Source organism: Nerophis ophidion, linkage group LG14, assembly GCF_033978795.1.
Source record: "Nerophis ophidion isolate RoL-2023_Sa linkage group LG14, RoL_Noph_v1.0, whole genome shotgun sequence".
NCBI lineage: Eukaryota > Metazoa > Chordata > Actinopteri > Syngnathiformes > Syngnathidae > Nerophis > Nerophis ophidion.
Window position 1 is genome coordinate 33,020,495 of NC_084624.1, and position 22,295 is coordinate 33,042,789.

At 37.6% G+C, this 22,295-nt stretch overlaps 1 protein-coding gene across 3 annotated transcripts in view; it reads right to left on the bottom strand.

Moving 5' to 3' along the window:
• agap3 (ArfGAP with GTPase domain, ankyrin repeat and PH domain 3) overlaps positions 1-22,295 on the bottom strand; it is a 414,103-nt gene that overhangs the window by 146,251 nt on the left and 245,557 nt on the right. For all 3 annotated transcript variants that reach the window (XM_061920474.1, XM_061920475.1, XM_061920473.1), the window contains exons 7-9: positions 21,083-21,210; positions 20,730-20,885; positions 9,453-9,536 (exon numbers count right to left, since the gene is read on the bottom strand). In XM_061920474.1, coding sequence (XP_061776458.1) covers positions 9,453-9,536; positions 20,730-20,885; positions 21,083-21,210 — 368 coding nt within the window. The remainder of the gene's footprint in view (positions 1-9,452; positions 9,537-20,729; positions 20,886-21,082; positions 21,211-22,295) is intronic.

Sequence of the window (22,295 nt, forward strand, 5' to 3'; positions counted from 1 at the left end):
AGCATTTGCCAGTCACAACTTTTAATATATATATATATTTTTTTGCTAATATTCCAACGTCGGGCAATACGATGCTTAAAAGGACTGTTTTTTCTTTGCATATCAGCAGCACGGGTGCTCCACTTCTAGCTATTTGGTTTGGAAAGACTGCACTGTGCTTCCTGTTTTCATAAGGATTCTGCAGAAAAAAGTGGTAAATTCATCCATGAGATGCTATGTCAGCCGCACAGTATGAGCATTTCAATTGGACTTAATTTAGTCAACTGGTTTTATACAGTTGTCTTCAGTTGGATACAAACTAAAACAGTTCCAGTACTTGCGTGTATTTTTATTTATGCTACCAAAATACCATTTTTAAAATCAGATCAATCACACTTGGGGAATTTTTGATTAATCACGAGTAAATGCAGTTAAAATTGATCTTTTTGGACAATAAAGCTGATTCCGGAAAATAAGACTCCCAATATTTGGAGACAAATGCCATTTTATTGTCATAATGTGACACAGGAACGCTTTTGAAATATTTGACTTGAATGCATGGAATTGTTTTGCTGATGACTTGGTGAGGTGCCCATTCCGAACAATTCTGAAATAATATTGCATATATAGAGTTGCTGTTTTGCTTATAGATTAAATCTTAAATGTGTTGTGCTTGGAGGATTTGAGAATAACAAAGTATTATGTTATGTGTGAAATGAACTCCTAGAAAGCTACTCAATTCAATTGCTGCAAAATATGCAAATTACCTTGGTTTTATTTTGAAGTGAAAGGTTAAGGTAAAAAAGCATGTGTGGTCAAAATCAATTATGTGATTAATATTAGTTTTTACATGATTAATCGAATGCGTTAACGCATTAACTCTGACAGCCCTAATTTTTATTGGTACTTTTTAATGAATTAATTAAACCAACATTATTTTTTGTTGACAAACTAACAAAATAAAAACTGGACCCAGTTAACATAACAAACAACAATGAATTAAAGTCAGCTTCATTGTTATTATTACCAATATTTAAAGGCCTACTGAAATGAGATTCTCTTATTTAAACGGGGATAGCAGGTCCATTCTATGTGTCATACTTGATCATTTCGCGATATTGCCATATTTTTGTTGAAAGGATTTAGTAGAGAACATCGACGATAAAGTTCGCAACTTTTGGTCGCTAATAAAAAAGCCTTGCCTGTACCGGAAGTAGCAGATGATGTGCGCGTGACGTCACGCGTTGTGAAGCTCCTCACATCCTCACATTGTTTACAATCATAGCCGCCAGCAGCGAGAGCGATTCGGACCGAGAAAGCGACCATTTCCCCATTAATTTGAGCAAGGATGAAAGATTCGTGGACGAGGATAGTGAGAATGAAGGACTAGGGAAAAAAAAAAAAAAAAAAAAAAAAAGGTGAGGGCAGTGGGACCGATTTAGATGTTATTAGACACATTTACTAGGATAATTCTGGTAAATCCCTTATCTGCTAGTGTTTTAGTGAGATTATATGGTACCTGAAAGTCGGAGGGGTGTGGCCACGGGTGTGGTGACCGCCAGTGTCTCCGGTGGGAGGAGGTAATAGTACGCAGCTGCAGGAGGACGCAAGCTCCGCTCATGTCTACGGTAAGAGCTGATTTATTAGCACAATTTTCTCACCGAAACCTTCTGGGTGACATGTGGTCGGGAACCATGTTCGCTTGACCGCTCTGTTCCATAGTAAAGCTTCACCTTCGGGAATGTAAACAAGGCTGTGTTTGTGTTGCTAAAGGCAGCTGCAATACACCGCTTCCCACCTTCATCTTCTCTTCTTTGACTTCTCCATTATTAATTGAACACATTGCAAAAGATTCAGCAACACAGATGTCCAGAATACTGTGTACTTTTGCGATTAAAGCAGACTACTTATAGCTTGGATCGGGCTGGAAGAACATGTCCGCTACCACCGGTGACATCACGCGTACGCGTCATCATTCCGCGACGTTTTCAACAGGATACTTCGCGGGAAATTTAAAATTGCAAATTAGTAAACTAAAAAGGCCGTATTGGCATGTGTTGCAATGTTAATATTTCATCATTGATATATAAACTATCAGACTGCGTGGTCAGTAGTAGTGGGTTTCAGTAGGCCTTTAGCAATGAAATGTCTTGAATGCAAAGGCATCAGATTTTTTATCATTTTTCCTTATTACTCGGCATACCTTTTTTTTGTATACAATTCAACAAAAATCTTAATAAATGACATGCAATTGACTTTGTGTCAACTTTCAATCTTAACAAGTTTAAGAAAAATAAGCACGACAGCGTCCTTAAGATAATCACTGCCAACCGAGCACCCCTGCCTTTTTCCTCATTGCAGTCAATACAACTAAATGTAAACAAGCTAATCATATAGAGCAAATAATGGCGCGGCGACGGCCCGCAGCGCCTGTTTTACACTACTAAAATGTTATGCTCTCACTGGGGCATGCACTAATCTATACGTGCGGTCCAATCAGAGCGCGGCTGCATAATATTCACCAGTGGCTGTGAAGCAGATCGATAAAGACACTAAGGATGATGATTATGTGAAAATCTATAGCTGAACATGCAGGATTATATACATACATATATATATTTATATATTTTTGTAGGGCGGGTGGCGGGTCATAAATAAAACACTTTACATCAAGTGTCCAAAGTGCAGCCAGGGGGTGAAGCCTGTTTTTGTTTGTTTTTTTATTGGCCCTCGCTGTATTGTAAAAACACAATTAATTCAGTATAATAACAAGACATATTGCTGTTGATGTCTTGTTCAGGCTCTCAGCGCATATTGACCGGATTAGTTTTAGCATTTTTCATTTTTACTGGAGGAAAATGAACCATAGATGAGTCATATGGCCACTCAGGAGATAACATCTTGTCTTTTGAAGGAACAATATAGACTAGGGGTCACCAACGCGGTGCCCGCGGGCACCAGGTCGCCCGTAAGGACCAGATCAGTCGCCCGCTGGCCTGTTCTAAAAATAGCTCAAATAGCAGCACTTACCAGTGAGCTGCCTCTATTTTTTAAATTGTATTTATTTACTAGCAAGCTGGTCTCGCTTTGCTCGACATTTGGAATTCTAAGAGAGACAAAACTCAAATAGAATTAGAAAATCCAAGAAATTATTTTAAAAACTTGGTCTTAACTTGTTCAAATAAATTCATTTATCTTTTTTACTTTGCTTCTTATAACTTTCAGAAAGACAATTTAAGAGAAAAAATACAACCTTAAAAATGATTTTAGGATTTTTAACACATATACCTTTTTGCCTTTTACATTCCTTCCTCTTCTTTCCTGACAATTTAAATCAATGTTCAAGTATTTTTTTTTAATTGTAACAAATAATAAATACATTTAAATTTAATTCTTCATTTTAGTTTCTGTTTTTTCAACAAAGAATATTTGTGAAATATTTCTTCAAACTTATGATTAAAATTCAAAAAAATTATTTGTCTTTGTTAGAAATATAGCTTGGTTCAATTTGTTATATATTCTAACAAAGTACAGATTGGATTTTAACCTATTTAAAACATGTCGTCAAAATTCTAAAATTATTCTTAATCAGGAAAAATTACTAATGATGTTCCATAAATTGTTTTTTTTGTTTTTTTTTTTTCAAAAAGATTCGAATTAGCTAGTTTTTCTCTTCTTTTTTTCGGTTGAATTTTGAATATTAAAGAGTCGAAATATATTCATAAAAATATTTTTCTGTTTCTATATATATTTATTGTGAGAAATCATTAAGATGATCAGTGTTTCCACAAAGATAAATATCATTAATTATTAATAATAACTTAGAGTTAAAGCTAAATTGAGTAAATTGGCTATTTCTGGCAATTTATTTAAGTGTGTATCAAACTGGTAGCCCTTAGCATTAATCAGTACCCAAGAAGTAGCTCTTGGTTTCAAAAAGGTTGGTGACCCCTGCTATAGACGGACCCTTCTTGTGCCTCTCTCTGTGCGTGCGTGCGTGCGTGCGTGCGTGCGTGCGTGCGTGCGTGCGTGTGTGTGTGTGTGTGTGTGTCGGCGCCTCCTCAGCAGTGAGTCCATTGTTATCTTCGCTAACTATTTTTATAGATGGGAGGGAGAGGCCTGCCATGCGTAATTTGGCCCCCAGATAGAAAGGGGGGGGGGGGGGGGGGGGGGGGGTAATTAAGATCACATTGACACTTTGATCCCCCCTTGATTGTCCATTGAGTGGCCTGCAGATCTGTGAGGCACACAACTTCCCCTCCCATCACCCTTCTCCAAAAAGCCCTTTGTAGATAACGAAATAAAGGAGGAAGGAATAAAGGTGGTTAGGCAGGTTCTGTGCCGTGTGGTGGGAGGGATACTCTTGTCAAAAAGTTGCCATGATACTCCTGGGGTACTTGGACTTCGAGAAGGTGGCACCCCCATAATGTGTCGCTTAACAATGACAGGGCTTTACAAGCGAGACAAATTCCTACTTACCTGGAATTTAGCACACTTTTAAAAGGAAATGCATTAATTTATTTGATCTCTTAAAGTCAGTATAAGACGTAAACAAAACACTTGAAACCTGTGTTGTGTGTCATTTGAAATGTCATTTACCCTCACTACAAAATACCATAAATACATTTAAAGTGATTAAAGCATAAATGGAAATATGTTTTATCTATTTTAAATTACCCATAGTGTGTTGTTAAATTAAAATCAAGTTCAGGGCCGCACTGAAAGAACAAAAAAAAAAAGGCTACACGGATTAAAAAAAAAAAAAGTTGAAATGTTATAAGGTATTGAAACAATAATATTTTTGTTTTGATTGTAAACAAACTGAATACATTGAAGTGCTTTACTAATTAGCGATGAAAGGTCAAGAACAAGTCACATAATGTTTATTCTGATATTAATAATATCAGGATACTGTTTAAATTTTGTGAAAATTTGGTCCTGGGTAGACGCGTTCATATAAATCCAATCAGTGGATTGATATAAAAAACACCATTTTATCTCAAACCTAAATTGTTGAACAGAAATAGGCAAAAAACATATTCAATTTGTATGTATTCATCATTGCCTAGTGTCCGGAATGCAATTCATTTATGGGAACACCTTTCTTTGTAATTATGAATGATTAATTACTAATCAATTCACCACATATTCCTTTGTGCTAAATGAGCAAGAATGGCTAATTTAATATATTTATAGCAAAGTTAGGTTCTGTTTTATTTGTAATTGTTTTGTCATGTAACTTTCAATGGAGGACCGAGGAAGTGATCATGAGCTAAAAAAATTTAATTGATCGAAAAAATTAATGTAAGTCATGTTTTTTGGGTACTACAAAATGTGCTCAATAAATCAATAAACCTGATCATAAACAAACTTTTTTTTAAAGTAAATTTACTACTAATAGTAACAAAATAATTATTTGCTTTGTGTTACAGTGATTACATGTGTACATTTTTCCCGAATTGTGTGTAAACATTTTAATGTAACGATTGCTCAAAATACTGTAAGCTAAACCATTACCATTTCCGAGTTACGACACATACAAAAAAGAAAAAAGAAAAGAACCAATTGACTAAAATTCCATAATGTTAAGATTTTTTTGTTTGTTTAAAATTGACACTGTCAATCATATATAATTTCAACAATGTTTCAATTTTGCAAATTTGGGTACCGAAAATATTAGCAACATATTATATACATGTACAATCATATAAGTATTTTAATATTATATTTGCAAAAGCAGACAGCTCTAAAGATAGTGCAGGAGGAAGTGTGTGTGATAAGAGCTGAAAAATTTGTGGGGTCATAAATCTGCATCCTACACGAGCTGTACTCTGCTGCCATCTAGCGGCCATGTCACAACATAACTTCATGATGACAACTGAGAAGAACAGATACACTTGTTAAAGTACCAAGGATTGTCACACAACCACACTAGGTTATTTGACCCATCACCCTTGATCACCCCCGGGAGGTGAGGGGAGCAGTGAGCAGCAGCAGTGGCCGCGCCCAGGAATAATTTTTGGTAATTTAACCCCCAATTCCAACCCTTGATGCCAAGTTTTAGACTTAGACAAACTGTAAGGGAAATTGTTCCACACAGTAGCTCAGTTACAAAGATTGGAAAGGATGAGGACGGAAAGGATCAGCATTTAATGTGTTTTTGACTATCCCTGTCAATGTGTGTCTTTTATTTATTTCTTTTTTTCTTTGCTTTAGTTTATTTCGAACATGAACACACTTACAGCATAACACATGACACAATTTCATATCATTTCACTTTACATCATGTCTGAAAAGGAGTAGGAAGAAGCAAAGCTTATTTAATCCTACCCCTTTCCCACTTCAGGGCGTTTACAAATACATATGGTCCTTTACTGTCTTCTTTTGGTAGCACAATGACATCCTTGAGTGATTAATACAGCAGTGTTTGTAATAAATATGTAAGTCAGTCATGATAAACATACTGTGATGAAGAATATATCATTTTCAATAAGGTTGATAGTGTTTCTCATAATTCTTCTTCGTTGTACTTTATAAGCACTACTAGGTTGAACAAACTCTTAAAGTGGATTACATCAGTATATTGTTTAACTTTTTTACTTAATCCATTTCATAGTTTAATTCCACATAGTGATTATGCTAAAGGTTTTAAGTGTTGTACGAGCATACAAATGTACTAAATAAGATTTTCCTCTAAGGTTACATTTCTCCTCTTTAGTTGAGAAGAATTGTTGTACATTCTTTGGTAGTAGATTATAATTTGCTTTGTACATCATTTTAGCTGTTTGCAATTTTACCAAATCATCGAACTTCAATATTTTTGACTCAATAAATAAAGGGTTTGTATGTTCTCTATATCCAACATTATGTGTCAAGCTAATTGATCTTTTTTGTAACAAGGATAACGAATGAAGCGCACATTTGTAATTATTTACTCATATTTCTGCACAATAACTCAGATATGGTAACACTAGCCAGCAGTAGAGAATATAAAGTGAATTTTGGCCCAGGACGTATTTTGCCTTGTTCATCATTGAAATGTTTCTTGCCACCTTATGTTGTATGTTTTTATATGACATATCCAGTTAATTTCATCATCTATTAATACTCCCAAAAATCTTTTTTTTTATCCTTTCAATATCTACTCCGTCTATTTGTAATTGTGTATGATGCTCTTTGCTACTGTTACCAAATAGCACTATTTTAGTTTTACTGAGAATCAAAGATAGTCGTTTTTTGTCAAACCATCTTTTTAATTTGTTCATTTCTTCCGTTATTATTTGTATTATCTTCTATGTGTTTTCTCCTGAACGTAAAGCAGTTGTGTCGTCTGCAAATAAAACTAACTTCACGCTTTTTTTACCTTTACAATTGTCGTTTAAAGATCAAACAATCTTGGTCCCAGTATTGATCCCTGAGGTACACCACAAGATTTATCTAGCAGCACTGACATATTTTCACCCATCTTCACATATTGCTTCCTGTTGGTTCAATAGCTTCTTACCCAAGACCAACCCTCTGATGCCAAATTATTCTATTTTTTTTAATTAAAATATCATGATTATTCGTGTCAAATGCTTTTGTTAAGTCCATGAATACTGCTGCCGCACATAGCTATATAGACCTACAGATGTATGAGGACGACACAGTCGTTTATACGTCAGGTAAGACCTGTACTCTCGATGCTGAGAAGTTAAATGTTAAATTAGACAAAATAGCATCTTTGCTAGCATCATACCGTTCAACCCTAAACACTAAAAAGACAAACGGTCTGCTTATTCATAAAAAAGCTACCTCAAACAAACCTAAATATAAAAATGTATGAGGAGCTCATTGAACAAGTACCTGAAGTAACATTTTTGGGCATAATCATAGACTATCAGCTGAATTTTAAAACTCACATTAAGAAAATGTGTAAAACCATTAAGGCAAACCTAGGCTGTTCTAAGATATACGAAACTGCTTAACTCAACTGTGCTTTTACTTTTATGAATTCAATGATTCTTTCACACGTCTTTTATGGTTAACTACATGATCCCAGGGACACCAGTCATCAATCAAGACCACTGAGTGTCTCTATAACCGCGCCTTGAAAGTCCTACACGAGAAGAATATACGATATCATCATTGCCAAATTCGAACCAAATACAATATTTTAAGTTTCACTAATTTTATTTTGTTACACACAGTCAAACTGGTTTTCAAATGCTTGAATAACTCTGCTCCCCAATTTCTCTGCAAGGCAATTACAAGACTGCAAAGTGGTACCAGATCTACCACCCGAGCAACGTCAGAAGGCAACTGTCGCGTTCCATCCCGTGGAACACCTTTTGCCCGGACTGCCTTTTCAACAAAAGGACCACAACTATGGAACTCTCTACCTGACACTTAGAAAATTATACCTGCACTTGTCACTTTCAAAAAAACAAACAACATTTTCGCTAGTTGAGAACAATCGTGTTCCCATGTTTAGTTATTACAAAATTTTACTAATTGGTTCTTATCTAGTTTGCACTTTGGATTATTACTATTATCGTTATTATTGACTCTTCTTTGCCTCATTGTTTTTATTTTCCTATTTTATTGTTAGATATGTGTTGGGGACAAGTGTTGTGAATTAGCTTTGGCTACAAACAATATGATGCATACATTGGATCAGTGTTTCTCAAAAGGGGGTACGCGTACCCCTGGGGGTACTTGAAGGTATGCCAAGGGGTACGTGAGATTTTTTTTAAATATTCTGAAAATAGCAACAATTCAAAACACCTTTATAAATATATTTATTGAATAATACTTCAACAAAATATGAATGTAAGTTCATAAACTGTGAAAAGAAATGCAACAATGCAATATTCAGTGTTGACAGCTAGATTTTTTTTGTGGACATGTTCCATAAATAGTGATGTTAAGATTTTTTTTTTTTGTGAAGAAATGTTAACAATTAAGTTCATGAATCCAGATGGATCTCTATTACAATCCCCAAAGAGGGCACTTTAAGTTGATTACTTCTATGTGTAGAAATCTTTATTTATAATTGAATCACTTGTTTTTTTTTCAACAAGTTCTTAGTTATTTTTATATCTTTTTTTTCCAAATAGTTCAAGAAAGACCACTACAAATTATCAATATTTTGCACTGTTATACAATTTAATAAATCAGAAACTGATGACTTAGTGCTGTACTTTACTTCTTTACCTCTTTTTTTTCAACCAAAAATGCTTTGCTCTGATTAGGGGGTACTTGAATTAAAAAAATGTTCACAGGGGGTACATCACCGAAAAAAGGTTGAGAACCACTGCATTGGATGACTGGTTCAGATATCTATGTTTCTGTATCCGTCCCTATTTCAAATAAACCAGAAAGAAGACAAAAACTAAAAACCCAATAAATAAATGTTTTGAAGAAGATAGGTGAATAAAAAGGTCATACTTACCCGGTGCATTGTGGGAAAGTAAGTGTGTGTACATGCTCACCTGTTTGATGGGAATGGCCCTTCCACTGCCTATGCTGTCTGTCTTACTCTCAACGCTCTTTGCTTGTTCACTGGCTTTCCGCGACTGCAAAGGGAGAACGAGAAAGACAATCAGTCGCCGCCATCGTGCTGTTGCTTCAGTGGTAGTGCGAATGCATGTGTGTGTGTTTGTAGTGATGTCTGTGTGCGTGTGTGAGAGTGTGTGTGTCTGGAGTGGAGGGAGTCGCAACATAAAAGTCAACCATCTAAACAAAGAAGAAGAAGCTGAAAATGAACAAGACCAAAAACAAACAAAAAAGAAGCAGACCAGCGCAACAAAGAGCGGTAACACCAAACGTGCAGTTCGAGAAACAGAAACCAAGACCACAAGAGACACATCTCAACACTGAGGACGACCACAGATTTGAGTCATGACTCAGCCCTGAAACCCTTTTTTTGGTGATCCTTTCGGCTTCTGTTGTGAGGCGCATCCCGGGCCTCTCAGCGGACCTGCTGAAGTGTCGCTTTTCACATAAGGCATACATGCTTTGCACAACATTTACATGTTAAAAAGAGAAAAGGCAACACGGTTATTGTTATGTTAGGGTTATTGCGTGCCTCCTCCGACCTGCAAGCACCTAGAAAAGCATACATGTCATCAAATCCTGCAAAACTGCAGGGGGGGAAAAAAGCATAACATGTGCATCAAATATGAGTTAAAGCATCCCACCCCGACACAAATAGAGATGAGTAAGGACAGACATGTATGGTCTCACTCAGACAAATGTCCAGTCACCCATGAAGAAAGGGAGACTTCAAATACGCGTTCCATAATTTGTTTCCAACATTTTATTCATATCTTTGTGGTTCTTTGTGTGTACCTCAGGATGGACTTGTTTGAAACTTCTATACAGACACCATACAAAGCAAGTCACAAGTTTCACTTCAAAAGATTCAACATGTTGCAAGTTCCCACAAAATATAGGATGGACAATAAAAGGCATTATTTGTCATATATTCTTCTTATATATGTTTGGAGTACCAGTGTAAATAAAATACAATACAAGATATACACAGCCAGTCTATAGGTTCGATGATAGAAAAAGCCAAAGAGTTCATCGTCTCTGCAAAAAAAAAACAGGAGGGGGAACAAAAACGGAATGGCCGAGAGGAGGAGAACAGCGGCAAAAGAAAGAAATGAGAAATAAAATGTGAAATAAATACATTCATTCGGGTCGGTGCAACCTCCTCACCTCACATCTAGTCTAGACTTTATGAAGGCCTTCATAAATAAAAACACTCAGAAAGGAGTCTCTAGTCTAACTCGCACACTTGCATTTCAAACACTGCGGAAAACAAGAAAAGAGAGAAACAGAAAGAAAGAAAGAAAGAAGAAGAAGAAGAAGAAGAAGAACGTGGCACATCGAGTCCTCGAGTCCTCGCTTATGGCAAAAAGGCAGTGTGATGTAAAAGAGGGCTTTGTGTCCTTTGGGGATGACAGTTCCAACTTCAATGTACGCTGCGGGTGTTGTCCCCCCAGAATGAGATTGCGTGTGTGTGTGTGTGTGTGTATGTGTATGTATGCGTGTGTGTGTATTTGTGGACACTCCCAGAAGAGTCCCTACAGTCTGTCTCTCGTCCGGATGTAATGCCGTCTAATGTTTTTTTTTTTTTAACGCTCTTCTAATTGGGAAGGAGTTGGAAAGCCCTTTAAGTTGCAGAAAGGTTGGAAACAAAAGCACAAATCTGCAAATATTGAGGGAAGGGGGAATAAGTGGGGGGTGGCGAGTGTCTCTCCGAGCCCGGGCAACACCACAAAGGTGGATGGTGAAAATATGGCAACGGCAAAAGGAAATCACCGATAGTGTACTGTTCTGAACTCCTATAGCTTCACATGCTTTCCGACGACAATTAAAAAACGGGAACGCTCGAAAAGGAACTTAAGACAGCGAACATATTCAAAGTTCTTGTTAATGGAAGCACTTGGAAGAAGAATGTGCGGACGGCTATGATCCAAGATGGCGGGCGATGCTGCGAGGGCAGTGAAAAGACTATATTCTACAGACCACGCTCGCTTTTTGCTTTTCAACTTGGGGGTGCGTTCACACTTCGGTTTGGTACGAATACACTCCGGTGCGTTTACTCTTTTCGAGTACGGTTCCTTTGGTCAAACGTTATCATGTGACCCGTTGGGGTTTTAGCAGGTCTGCAAGGGAACGCTGGCACGGTTGGGGTCACATGTGAACTCTGCACAAAAAAAAAACGACCAGCGTAAAAATGGCAGAAAAAAGCCAGCAAAAAAGACAAATAAGGGAGAGAATATTCATTAAAAGTGATGTCTGTCTGCTCTGTGTGTGTTTGTCACAACGCTGCGCTTTAAAAGTATTTAGTGGAGGCTGTTTGTGAAATACCTATAGCAGGATATGTGAATAGCCAGCGTATTCAACCCAGCAGATGACATTCAGGTTTTGAATACTAGAGTTACCTCACCTAATATACCACAAAAACTCTTAAAAGAATGTTGGATAAGCTTTTTGTGACATTTATACGATGGTACAACTAAACGTGGGACATAAATAATAATGGAAGTATAAGTGTTTGTAAATAGCATATTATTGGTACAAATGTTTAACCAACAGCAGGGATATTTCACAACTGTTCATCTATGTCTTAACTGTGGCTACATTTGAACAGTGTTCATTTTGTGTACAAGGTGTATTAATAATAGTTGGTGTAAAGGAAATTTCACATTTCTATGAAGCTAGAGATCAGAGCCCGATGTCTCTTGGTTTTACACATCTTGTATTTGAGATAGTTTATAGGGTTAGGCAAAATAAGTGCTCAACTTCAGCCTAAACCCTTTTTCGTCTGTAAAACTGTCAATTTATGAATGTACAACTGTTTGTTTATTTTGTTGACCACTGACTGAAAAAATAGTAAACTAAATTTAGCAAAAATTGTATTGTAATCTATGCATTCAACTTAGCAGACGGCATTTAGGTTTGGATTATTTGAGTTATTTCACGTAATATGTTGGAAAATACATTTATAAGTATATTTTATAAGCTTTTCGTGAAATCTAAGTTGAATTAACAGCAGGATTAATACAGTATACAAAAATACAACCCAGTAGACGACAATTAGGTTTGAAATGTTTGAGTTCCGTCACGTAGTGTGTCATAAACTTTTTAGTAGCATATGAAAATAGCTTCCATCAGGGGTCCCCAAACTCTTTGACTCGGTTAAAAAAATTTAGCCGGGGGCCGGGCTGTGTGTGTGTGTGTATATATATATATATATATATATATATATATATATATATATATACATATTAGATATACATATACATATATATGTATACTTATATATATGTATATATATAAGTATACATATAAATGTATATCTAATATGTATATATATGTATACACACACAGACATATATATATATATATATATATGGTTGTGTGTATATATGTATTTATTATATATATATATATATATATATATATATATATATACATATATATACGCATATATATATTTTCCGAGCGCGATGATATCACGTTATCAAAGGGAAAATGCAGTTTTAGACAATATGATTTGCCTGAGCGGCTAGGAAACACCGTGAGTAACAAGCGGTAGAAAATGGATTAGAAAGGACAGTATTTGAAAAAAAAAAAAAAAAAAATACTAATGAACTTTTTAACTTGGGACTTCCCGCAGGCCACAATCTGGGGACCCATAGCTTATGTATTTAACCCAGCAGATGACATTTAAGTTTGGAGTACTTGAGTTATTTCACCTAATATAATATTTCACAAAAGCTCTTTAAAGGTATCTTTTAGAAGCTTTTCGTTAAACCTAAGCTGAATTAATTGCTGTATATAAACAAAAGAATAACCCAAGTATTCAACGCAGCAGACAGCATTTAGGCTCGGAATATTTGAGTTGCGCCACGTAACATATCACAAAAGTATATTTTAGAAGCTTTTTGTGGATTTATACCAGTGTATATGGCACACAATTAAAATAACCTACTTATTCAACCCAACAGAAGGCATTTAGGTTTGGAATAATTGGGTTCGGCCTTGTAATATGTCACAAAAGTATATTTTACAAGCTTTTTTTGTAATCTAAACTGATAAATAGTAGGGGAAAAAAACAGTTATTAAACCACACGGACCGCATTTATCCAGGTGTATTATCACTCGCCATACAGCAATAGATGATATCTGTCTATTACCTGACCTCTTCTATGTTAGCTACCTCTCTGTTTATAATGTATATTTTCTGCTGGATCTACTCTCTGTTTTATGCTGGCCTTTTTTTTTTTTTTTTTTGCTGCAGCTGTTACATATACTGTCATATTGTACATTGTAATTGAGATTTGTTATATATTGTATGTATTATATAAAAATATAATATAATAATATAATATATCAGTATATATTAAATACTGTATATGTATATATTATTGAAATATTACATATATGTTATTTTGCTATATGGGTACATATTTATTTTATCAAAAATGATCCTTTCCATCCTTTGCAACTGAGTTACTGTGTGGAACAATTTCCATCGTGGATCAATAAAGTTTATCTAAATCTAATTTTGCATCAGAATATTTGTGTTACTTAACAAGTCATGGGAGCTGCCTCATCATAATAATTATGTTCTTTACTGTGCAACCCTTGGACCCATGACAAAAAAAAAAAAAAACTGGTTGGATGCTTTGCAAATGACACAAAAAAAGCGCATCAAGTACTTTTTTTTTTTCTTTTCTCAATTTTAGTACCGAACCACAAATGTGAACGCAGCCTTTAGAACCTCCCAACGGCAATGTCATTATAAGGCATATCCGCGTCTGCCCCCCCCCCCCCCAAAAAAAAAAAACCCAACACAGCTACTTACAAGAGGCTGGTAGCGAGAGAACATTAAAGAACTCGGAAATTCCGAGTAAGATGTTTGTTTTTGTTAGTGATATCGGGAATATATATATATCCCCCCTCCCTCCCCCACGTGAACGCTGTATGTGTCACCCTGTTAACTGTACACCACCCTGATCCTCCTCCTCCGCTCCTCAGAAGGTCATGAGTTGAAACTCCCGCTCGGCCTGCCACTCCGGCACCCACACCGGGTAGGTGGCGTGCTTCGGCATCTCCATGACGCGGACGGGGAGAGGCACATTTCTCTGGTGGACATGGTTAGTCACTACCTAGCAGGGGAGGGAGGCGGGATAGGAAGGGGGGTTGAAGGGTAGGGGGGGAGGGGGAGACAACAAAAAAAAGGGAGCTATAGCACACAGCCTGGACTGCTAGGAGGCCACCAGGCTCCCACAGCAGCCTTTGGGTGACACGGTGAAGGCAGTAAAGAGGATAGAGTCGAGGTAGAGGACAGGACGGTGTTTGGGAGACAGTCGGAAGAGGAGATAGGAAGCAGGATGGGAAGCAATCTCACCTTGCCTGCACTGTCAGAAATAAGGCCCGATCAGTATATTTCACGCACTTAGAAGCTATTGGTAACACTTTAGTATGGGGAACATATTATGTTAATAAGCAACTAATTAATGGTGAATATGTTCCCCATACTAAAGTGTTACCGACTTAATTTAGAGTTATTTGGACACTAGCGGAACATATAAGATGGGGTGTCCTAACTTTTTCCACTGAGGGTCACACACGGAAAAATCAAAGCATGCAGGGGGCGTTTTGATATGTTTCATTTTCAAACCATAACAAAATATATGGATTTAAAAATTAAAAAAAATACCTGTAGGGCTCCCGGGGACTATTAGGGGTCTCCGTCATTAACATGTAAAAAATAGGTCAAATTATTATTTATATTTTTTATGTAACGCTTACAGTGAATCTCTATATCAACTTCAGGGACGGCTGTTACGCCTGTTCGGCATCGTGATTCCCTCGAGGATGCGTCGAAATTGAACACAGCAAAGGTAAGGTTTAACTATGTATTTGAATAACAAAAGGTGCTAGAGAACAAAAATACTGGAGCTAAGAAAAGGCAAACAAAAGACGCTAGCATGAAAGCTAGGATAAACAAATAGTAAACTAAACTGGCCCATAGGCACACAAAGGGGAAAACAAAACATTTAGCATGAGAGCTAAGAATGAATAAAATTGCGCAGCGTAAGAGCTCGCGAGAATAATACAGAAATTTCATGTAAGCAAAAGCGCAAAGCAGACGTACCGTTGTGTGTGAACAAATTTGGATCCCAGACTGAACAAAAAAAGATGCAGGCTTAGATAAGGCAGGTGATTAGTGAGGACAGGTGTGCAGGGCCGTGAGTAGCAGGTGAAACTGATAAGCTACCATGGTGACCGACTAAACAGGAAATAATAGGATCAGACGGAGAGTGAAAATAAAAATGGAACAATAAACAATAATATGTGGAGGATCCAAAAAGCGGATCTCAACAACGGCGTGGCGAAGTTGGTAGAGTGGCTGTGCCAGCAATCTGAGGGTTATTGGTTCAATCCCCACCTTCTACCATCCTAGTCACGTCTGTTGTGTCCTTGGGCAAGACACTTTACCCTTGCTCCTGATTGGTCCTGGTGAGCGCCTTGCATGGCAGCTCCCGCCATCAGTGTGTGTATGTGTGTGTGAATGTGGAAAATACTGTCAAAGCGCTTTGGACTCCTTAAAAAGGGGTGGAAAAGCGCTATACAAGTACAACCCATTTACCATTCAGGTTAATATAAAGTAAAAAAAAAAAAGGTTTTTATGCCTTTTCTGTCAAAGACAACTTAGTTTTTTATAGTAAAACTGAAATTTGTGGTATTTCCCCCACTGCCCAAAACATTCCGAAACCAATGTTTGATGTGAAGTAACTGGACTCCTAAAAAGATCAATAAAGCAGGACAGCATTGATTTAAAGGTATTATTATTTCTAAGTAATCACAATGAAACGATAAATAAAATCCCACTAAATAAATTTGGGATTCAAAATGTGTCCCAAAAGGTGATACATTTTTATTATTTGTTTTACTTTCAACACTTAAATTACGAGCTCAACTTCAGATATGTCTGTCGATTTTACGTTTGAACTATTATTTTGTTTGCTTTATGCTCTTTTGTCAAAGAAAGTGTTGTTTTTAATATGGCAACAATATTAAAAAAAACAATATTTTCCACATAAAACATTTTAAAGTGAAATATTTGAAGTAATTGGAGCCTTGAATAGGTCAATAATTCCTTATAACATTGATTTTTATATTAATTTTTGCCCAATGGCAAAAAAAATAAAAAATTAAGAAAGACAAAAGAAAAAAACAGCCTGCATGGCAGCTTTGTGTTAACATTGCAACTTTCTCTCGATAGATTTCACCTCAATCCACTTTTTTAAAATGATTTAAAAATGTTTGCAATAGCATTTCCAGAATGTGTGGCGGGCCGCAAATGTCCCTTTTAGACACCCCTGATATAAGAGTTAGGGTTAGGGCTACTAATAAGCAATACTTCTGAGGTTATTGAGAGAAGACTCTTAGTTAATGGCTTACTGCTTGTATAATAAGGCCATGCAGAATAAGGCATTGATAAGTACTTAAAGACGAATTAAGTGACAATATTTTATAGGGGTGTGGGAAAAAATCGATTCGAATACGAATCGAATCGATTCTCATTTTTTTAAAATAAATTTTTATTTTATTTTTTTTAATCAATCCAACAAACCACTACACAGCAATACCATAACAATAGAATCCAATTCCAAAACCAAACCTGACCCAGCAACACTCAGAACTGCAATAAACAGAGCAATTGAGAGGAGACACAAACACGACACAGAACAAACCAAAAGTAGTGAAACAAAAATGAATATTATCAACAACAGTATCAATATTAGTTATAATTTCAGCATAGCAGTGATTAAAAATCCCTCATTGACACTATCATTAGACATTTATAAAAATAATAAAAAAGAACAATAGTGTCGCAGTGGTTTACACTTGCATCGCATCACATAAGCTTGACAACACACTGTGTCCAATGTTTTCACAAATTTGTGGTTCGTTTTAATAGTCAAAACAAATTTACATTATTGCAATCAGATGACAAAACATTGTCCTTTACAATTATAAAAGCTTTTTTTTTTAAAAAATCTTCTACTCTTTTTGCATGTCAGCAGACTGGGGTAGATCCTGCTGAAATCATATGTATTGAATGAATAGAGAATCGTTTTGAATCGGAAAAATATCATTTTTGAATCGAGAATCGAATCGAAAAAAATCGATATATTATCAAATCGTGACCCCAAGAATCGATATTGAATCGAATTGTGGGACACCCAAAGATTCGCAGCCCTAATATTTTACTAATTTGCATGTTAATAAACAAGTACTTACTGGTGAATATGTGTTCCGCATACTAAAGTGTTACCAAACTATTTATTGAGTTGAGTTTGTGTTTATTGTGAACATGCATGCATACAATAACCTGACTCCCGCCAGATCCTTGTAGTTCGCTGAGCTCCACACAAGGATCTGGGATCGAAGGCAATGCAAACTCCTTCAAGATAGCATAAAATAATGAACCAATCAGGTGGGATTGGATTGATGTGACGTAGCGCCTAAGGGACTGTTTGATTCAAACACCAATGGTGGCACGCAGCAAGGAGTCATGTGCTGACATTGATTATGCTATTGCAACTAAGTATATTCGACACAGTCTCTCCCGAACGTTCAACAATTTCAAACCAAGTTCTGTTAGACATTCGCCTATTCTTTTTTTCCTTGGCGACTTTGTGAAATATGTGTTTGCTGTTCCCAATGAAGCCTTTTTTTTGCATATTTTCTTAGCATAAACGACATCGATCGTCTACTGACCTTGCTGCGTTGTTTCAGTAAAAGTTCTCTAACTTTTTGCTCTTTTGTTATCCAATATGTCGGCTGTCCTGTTTTGGATTTCCCAGCGTCGCTCTCATCAGCGTCACGGGTTGATGTCGATGCGAGTGGTTGGAGTAGCACGTCATTCAAGATAACGGACTAGTGGTTTATCCAATCACATACAATTTTTTTTCCACTCGGCCCGGCCCTCTGAAATACATCTACTATTGAGAACTCCCAGATCCTTGTGTGGAGCACAGCGAACTACAAGGATCTGATAGATTGAAAATTAACACCAATGAGTTGACTGATGAACATTATCACATAATTTATTCAGAGAGTATAAATAACGACAAATAAAGGTAGAATACTATTAACCGCAACATGTAAGTGTAAAAAACCCCAACAACATTATTATTTGTACAATTCCAGAATGTGCTTGTTCTATTTTTAAACAAAGAAAACAATATGAAGTTGTCTTTATTTTTAAGGAATCGTGCCGTGATTTTACCAGTCTGGCCCACTTGGGAGTAGATTTTTCTCCAAGGGGCCCCCAATCTAAAATGGGTTTGACACCCCTGGTTTAAAGTATGGGGGCTTGCACTGATGCAAGCGACTCAAGGAGGACCACCACTGCTTACAGGGCTAATTGTAGTACTCCAAGGCAACATTTTGTTCATGTTTCTGCCCAAATAGGTAGAAAAAGGCTCCCATGATCCCAGTGCCAAGAGTGTGAACAAGTAGTTTAAAACGTTCAAACTGTTTCACCAAAATCTTGATTATCTAAGGTTTTGTACGTTATCTACGGAATCAAGCACTTTGACAAAGATTCTTACGCGTTCATGTTTAGGACCAAATAAGTAGAAAAGGGCATGTTCTCTAAAGGGTGCCATGATTCCAGCGCCAAGACATGCAGACGATGGCGTGGAACACCGCAGAGGCCACCACAGTGTATATGTTTTTTTTGCTGTTGTCTTTGTTTTACTTTTGTAGCTGTATGAAGAAATGGCTGATTGGGGCGGTATAGCTCGGTTGGTAGAGTGGCCGTGCCAGCAACTTGAGGGTTGCAGGTTCGTATCCCACTTCCGCCATCCTAGTCACTGCCGTTGTGTCCTTGGGCAAGACACTTTACCCACGTGCTCCCAGTGCCACCCACACTGGTTTAAATGTAACTTAGATATTGGGTTTCACTATGTAAAGTGCTTTGAGTCACTAGAGAAAAGCGCTATATAAATATAATTCACTTCACTGATTGCATGAGCTCTGCTCTTTTTTATGTATTTAATGTCCTTTGTGTTCTTTGATGTTTCCCTCGTACATACATGCGTATGTGTGCTATGGCTGTGAGTTTTTTTCCCCTTTGGCCTCAGTCTGGACCCCTCTCCAGGGCCCAGGTTTAGACTGAATATTTTTTACCTGTTTCTCACCTTTTTTGTAAGGGGTGCAGGAAGTTGGCAGACCCGTCAGCGATCCTGTTCTGTCTGCCTGTAATTTTTGCCTGATCTTGAATGGATGGGATTGTGCTGAAAATGTTAATTTCCCCTGGGGGATTAATAAAGTATTTCCGATTTTGATTCTCCCCTACAATGGACCTTTTTTTCTGACAGTGTGAAATTTGCCTCAGAAAGCTCGGAAAAATCATACATATCATTTATTAATGTTTGTATTTACTTCCAATTGCAAAGTATTTTAACAAATTTCCCGAGTCCTGTTTGTTGTCAGATACAAACCACTTGGTTGCATCTTGAAGAAGCAGATTTATGACCAGGTGAGACGACAAGGGGGAGGGGGCTTGGCCAAAGTGGGCGTAGGAGGGAGGAGAGGAGGAAAGGGTGCAGGCAGAAATAGAAGAAGACAATAAAAAAGAGACAAGTAAAGGTGTAGAGCGGTTAGTGCACGCCACAAGTTGCCGGTTAAAGCAAAGGGCAACAGGACACTGACAGGAGCGGGGGAGAGGGGTCAAGAGTGGGTGGACGGTGGCGAGGACGGAGATAAGGGGCGGGGTTTTTTATAATCAGAGCGTGTGTTACTGCTCTGGCTTATTAATGTGTACGCCATGCAGTACACGGGGTGTGGGGGGGGGGATCCAGAGTGGAAGTTGGGGCGAAAGATTTGGGCAGCGCAGGGGGCCTTCGTCGTCACAGGTCCCATGACAACCCTCATCCACTCACTACATCCAATTAGAGAAAAAAAAAAGGACAAGAAAAAATTTCCACAGTGTTAATCTTCATTATTTGCTTTCTTAAGGGATCTAAACTAAAGATTTCTCCGTTGCCCTTTGTGCTGTGCGAGCCTGCATATAGGAGACAGGAAAGGTGGCTTGGGTGCATTTTGTCACCTTGCTTTAAAGTTCCCCAGCTCCCCTCTCTTTGTCTCCCTCTGGTGGACAAAAGTGTGCCATGCCCTCCTCAGTAGTGCGCGTGGGTGTTGCTTTGCATCAGCTGTCGCATACTTACTGTGAAAATGTTGGAGCGCCGCTTGGACTGCTTGCGGATGGGCGTGGGCGTGTTGGAGGCGGCGATGGTCTCGATGCGCATCTCCCGCTGGCTTATGCTGGGGGTGGACGGGACGGAGGAGGAGTAGTCGCTGAACGCGCACCCGCCATTCGCCGCCTGACGGAGGAGGAGGAGGAGGCGGCGGCGGGGGAGGGATGGTAGAGAGGGCCCCAGCAGATGAAAAAGGAGAAGAGGATGTGAGGGAGATAAGAGGTCAGTTTCAGGTGCAATTTTAGCTGTGGTTACACAACAACATCATGTAGTGCACAACAGATGATCACATGACCTGTGAGAGAAGGATGGAGTGATCCTACCTGGTTAATGTGAACGGAGGGGATGGACGCGGCGGGGACGGATGAGTGGCTGGGCGAGTTGGGCAGTGATTTGCACGGGCCGATGGAGAGCTGCTGCTTTTTCCTCATGGCTACCACCTTCTGGGCCACTGGAGGACACCAAAATAAAACATTTTCATCGGTATTGCTTCACGCGGACATTTGCACAGAAGACACATGAATTACAGACAGAAACTGTCCTATCTTGGCTTGACAAGGGCTGTCCGATACAATCTTTGAGCATGAAAAGCCCAGAGCTGTCCTATCTAGTTATCAAGCGTGAACAGACTGGACTTGTTTTACAAACCCCGTTTCCATATGAGTTGGGAATATTGTGTTAGATGATATGCAAATCATTTTCAACCCATAATTAGTTGGATATGCTACAAAGACACCTTTTTTTTTAGCAATCCAACAAAACAATACACCATAACAATATACCATAACAATGCAATCCAATTCCAAAACCAAACCTGACCCAGCAACACTCAGAACTGCAATAAACAGAGCAATTGAGAGGAGACACAAACACGACACAGAACAAACCAAAAGTAGTGAAACAAAAATTAATATTATCAACAACAGTATCAATATTAGTTACAATTTCAGCATAGCAGTGATTAAAAATCCCGCATTGACATTATCATTAGACATTTATAAAAAAATAAAAATAAAAGAACAATAGTGTCACAGTGGCTTACACTTGCATCACATCTCATAAGCTTGACAACACACTGTGTCCAATGTTTTCACAAAGATAAGTCATATTTTTGGTTCGTTTAATAGTTAAAACACATTTTCATTATTACAATCAGTTGATAAAACATCGTCCTTAATTATAAAAGCTTTTTTTTTAAATCTACTACTCTGCTAGCATGTCAGCAGACTGGGGTAGATCCTGCTGAAATTCTATGTATTGAATGAATACAGAATTGTTTTTAATCGGAAAATTATCGTTTTTAAATCGAGAATAGCGTTGAATCGAAAACATCGATTTATAATCGAATCGTGACCCCAGGAATCGATATTGAATCGAATCGTGGGACACCCAAAGATTCGCAGCCCTAATATATATATGTATATATATATATATATATATATATATATATATTCCCGCAACCCCACCCCCAAGCTAATCAAAGCATCTCTTTAAGTACTTTAATTGGGTTACCCAATAATTGTGAATAATCGAGAC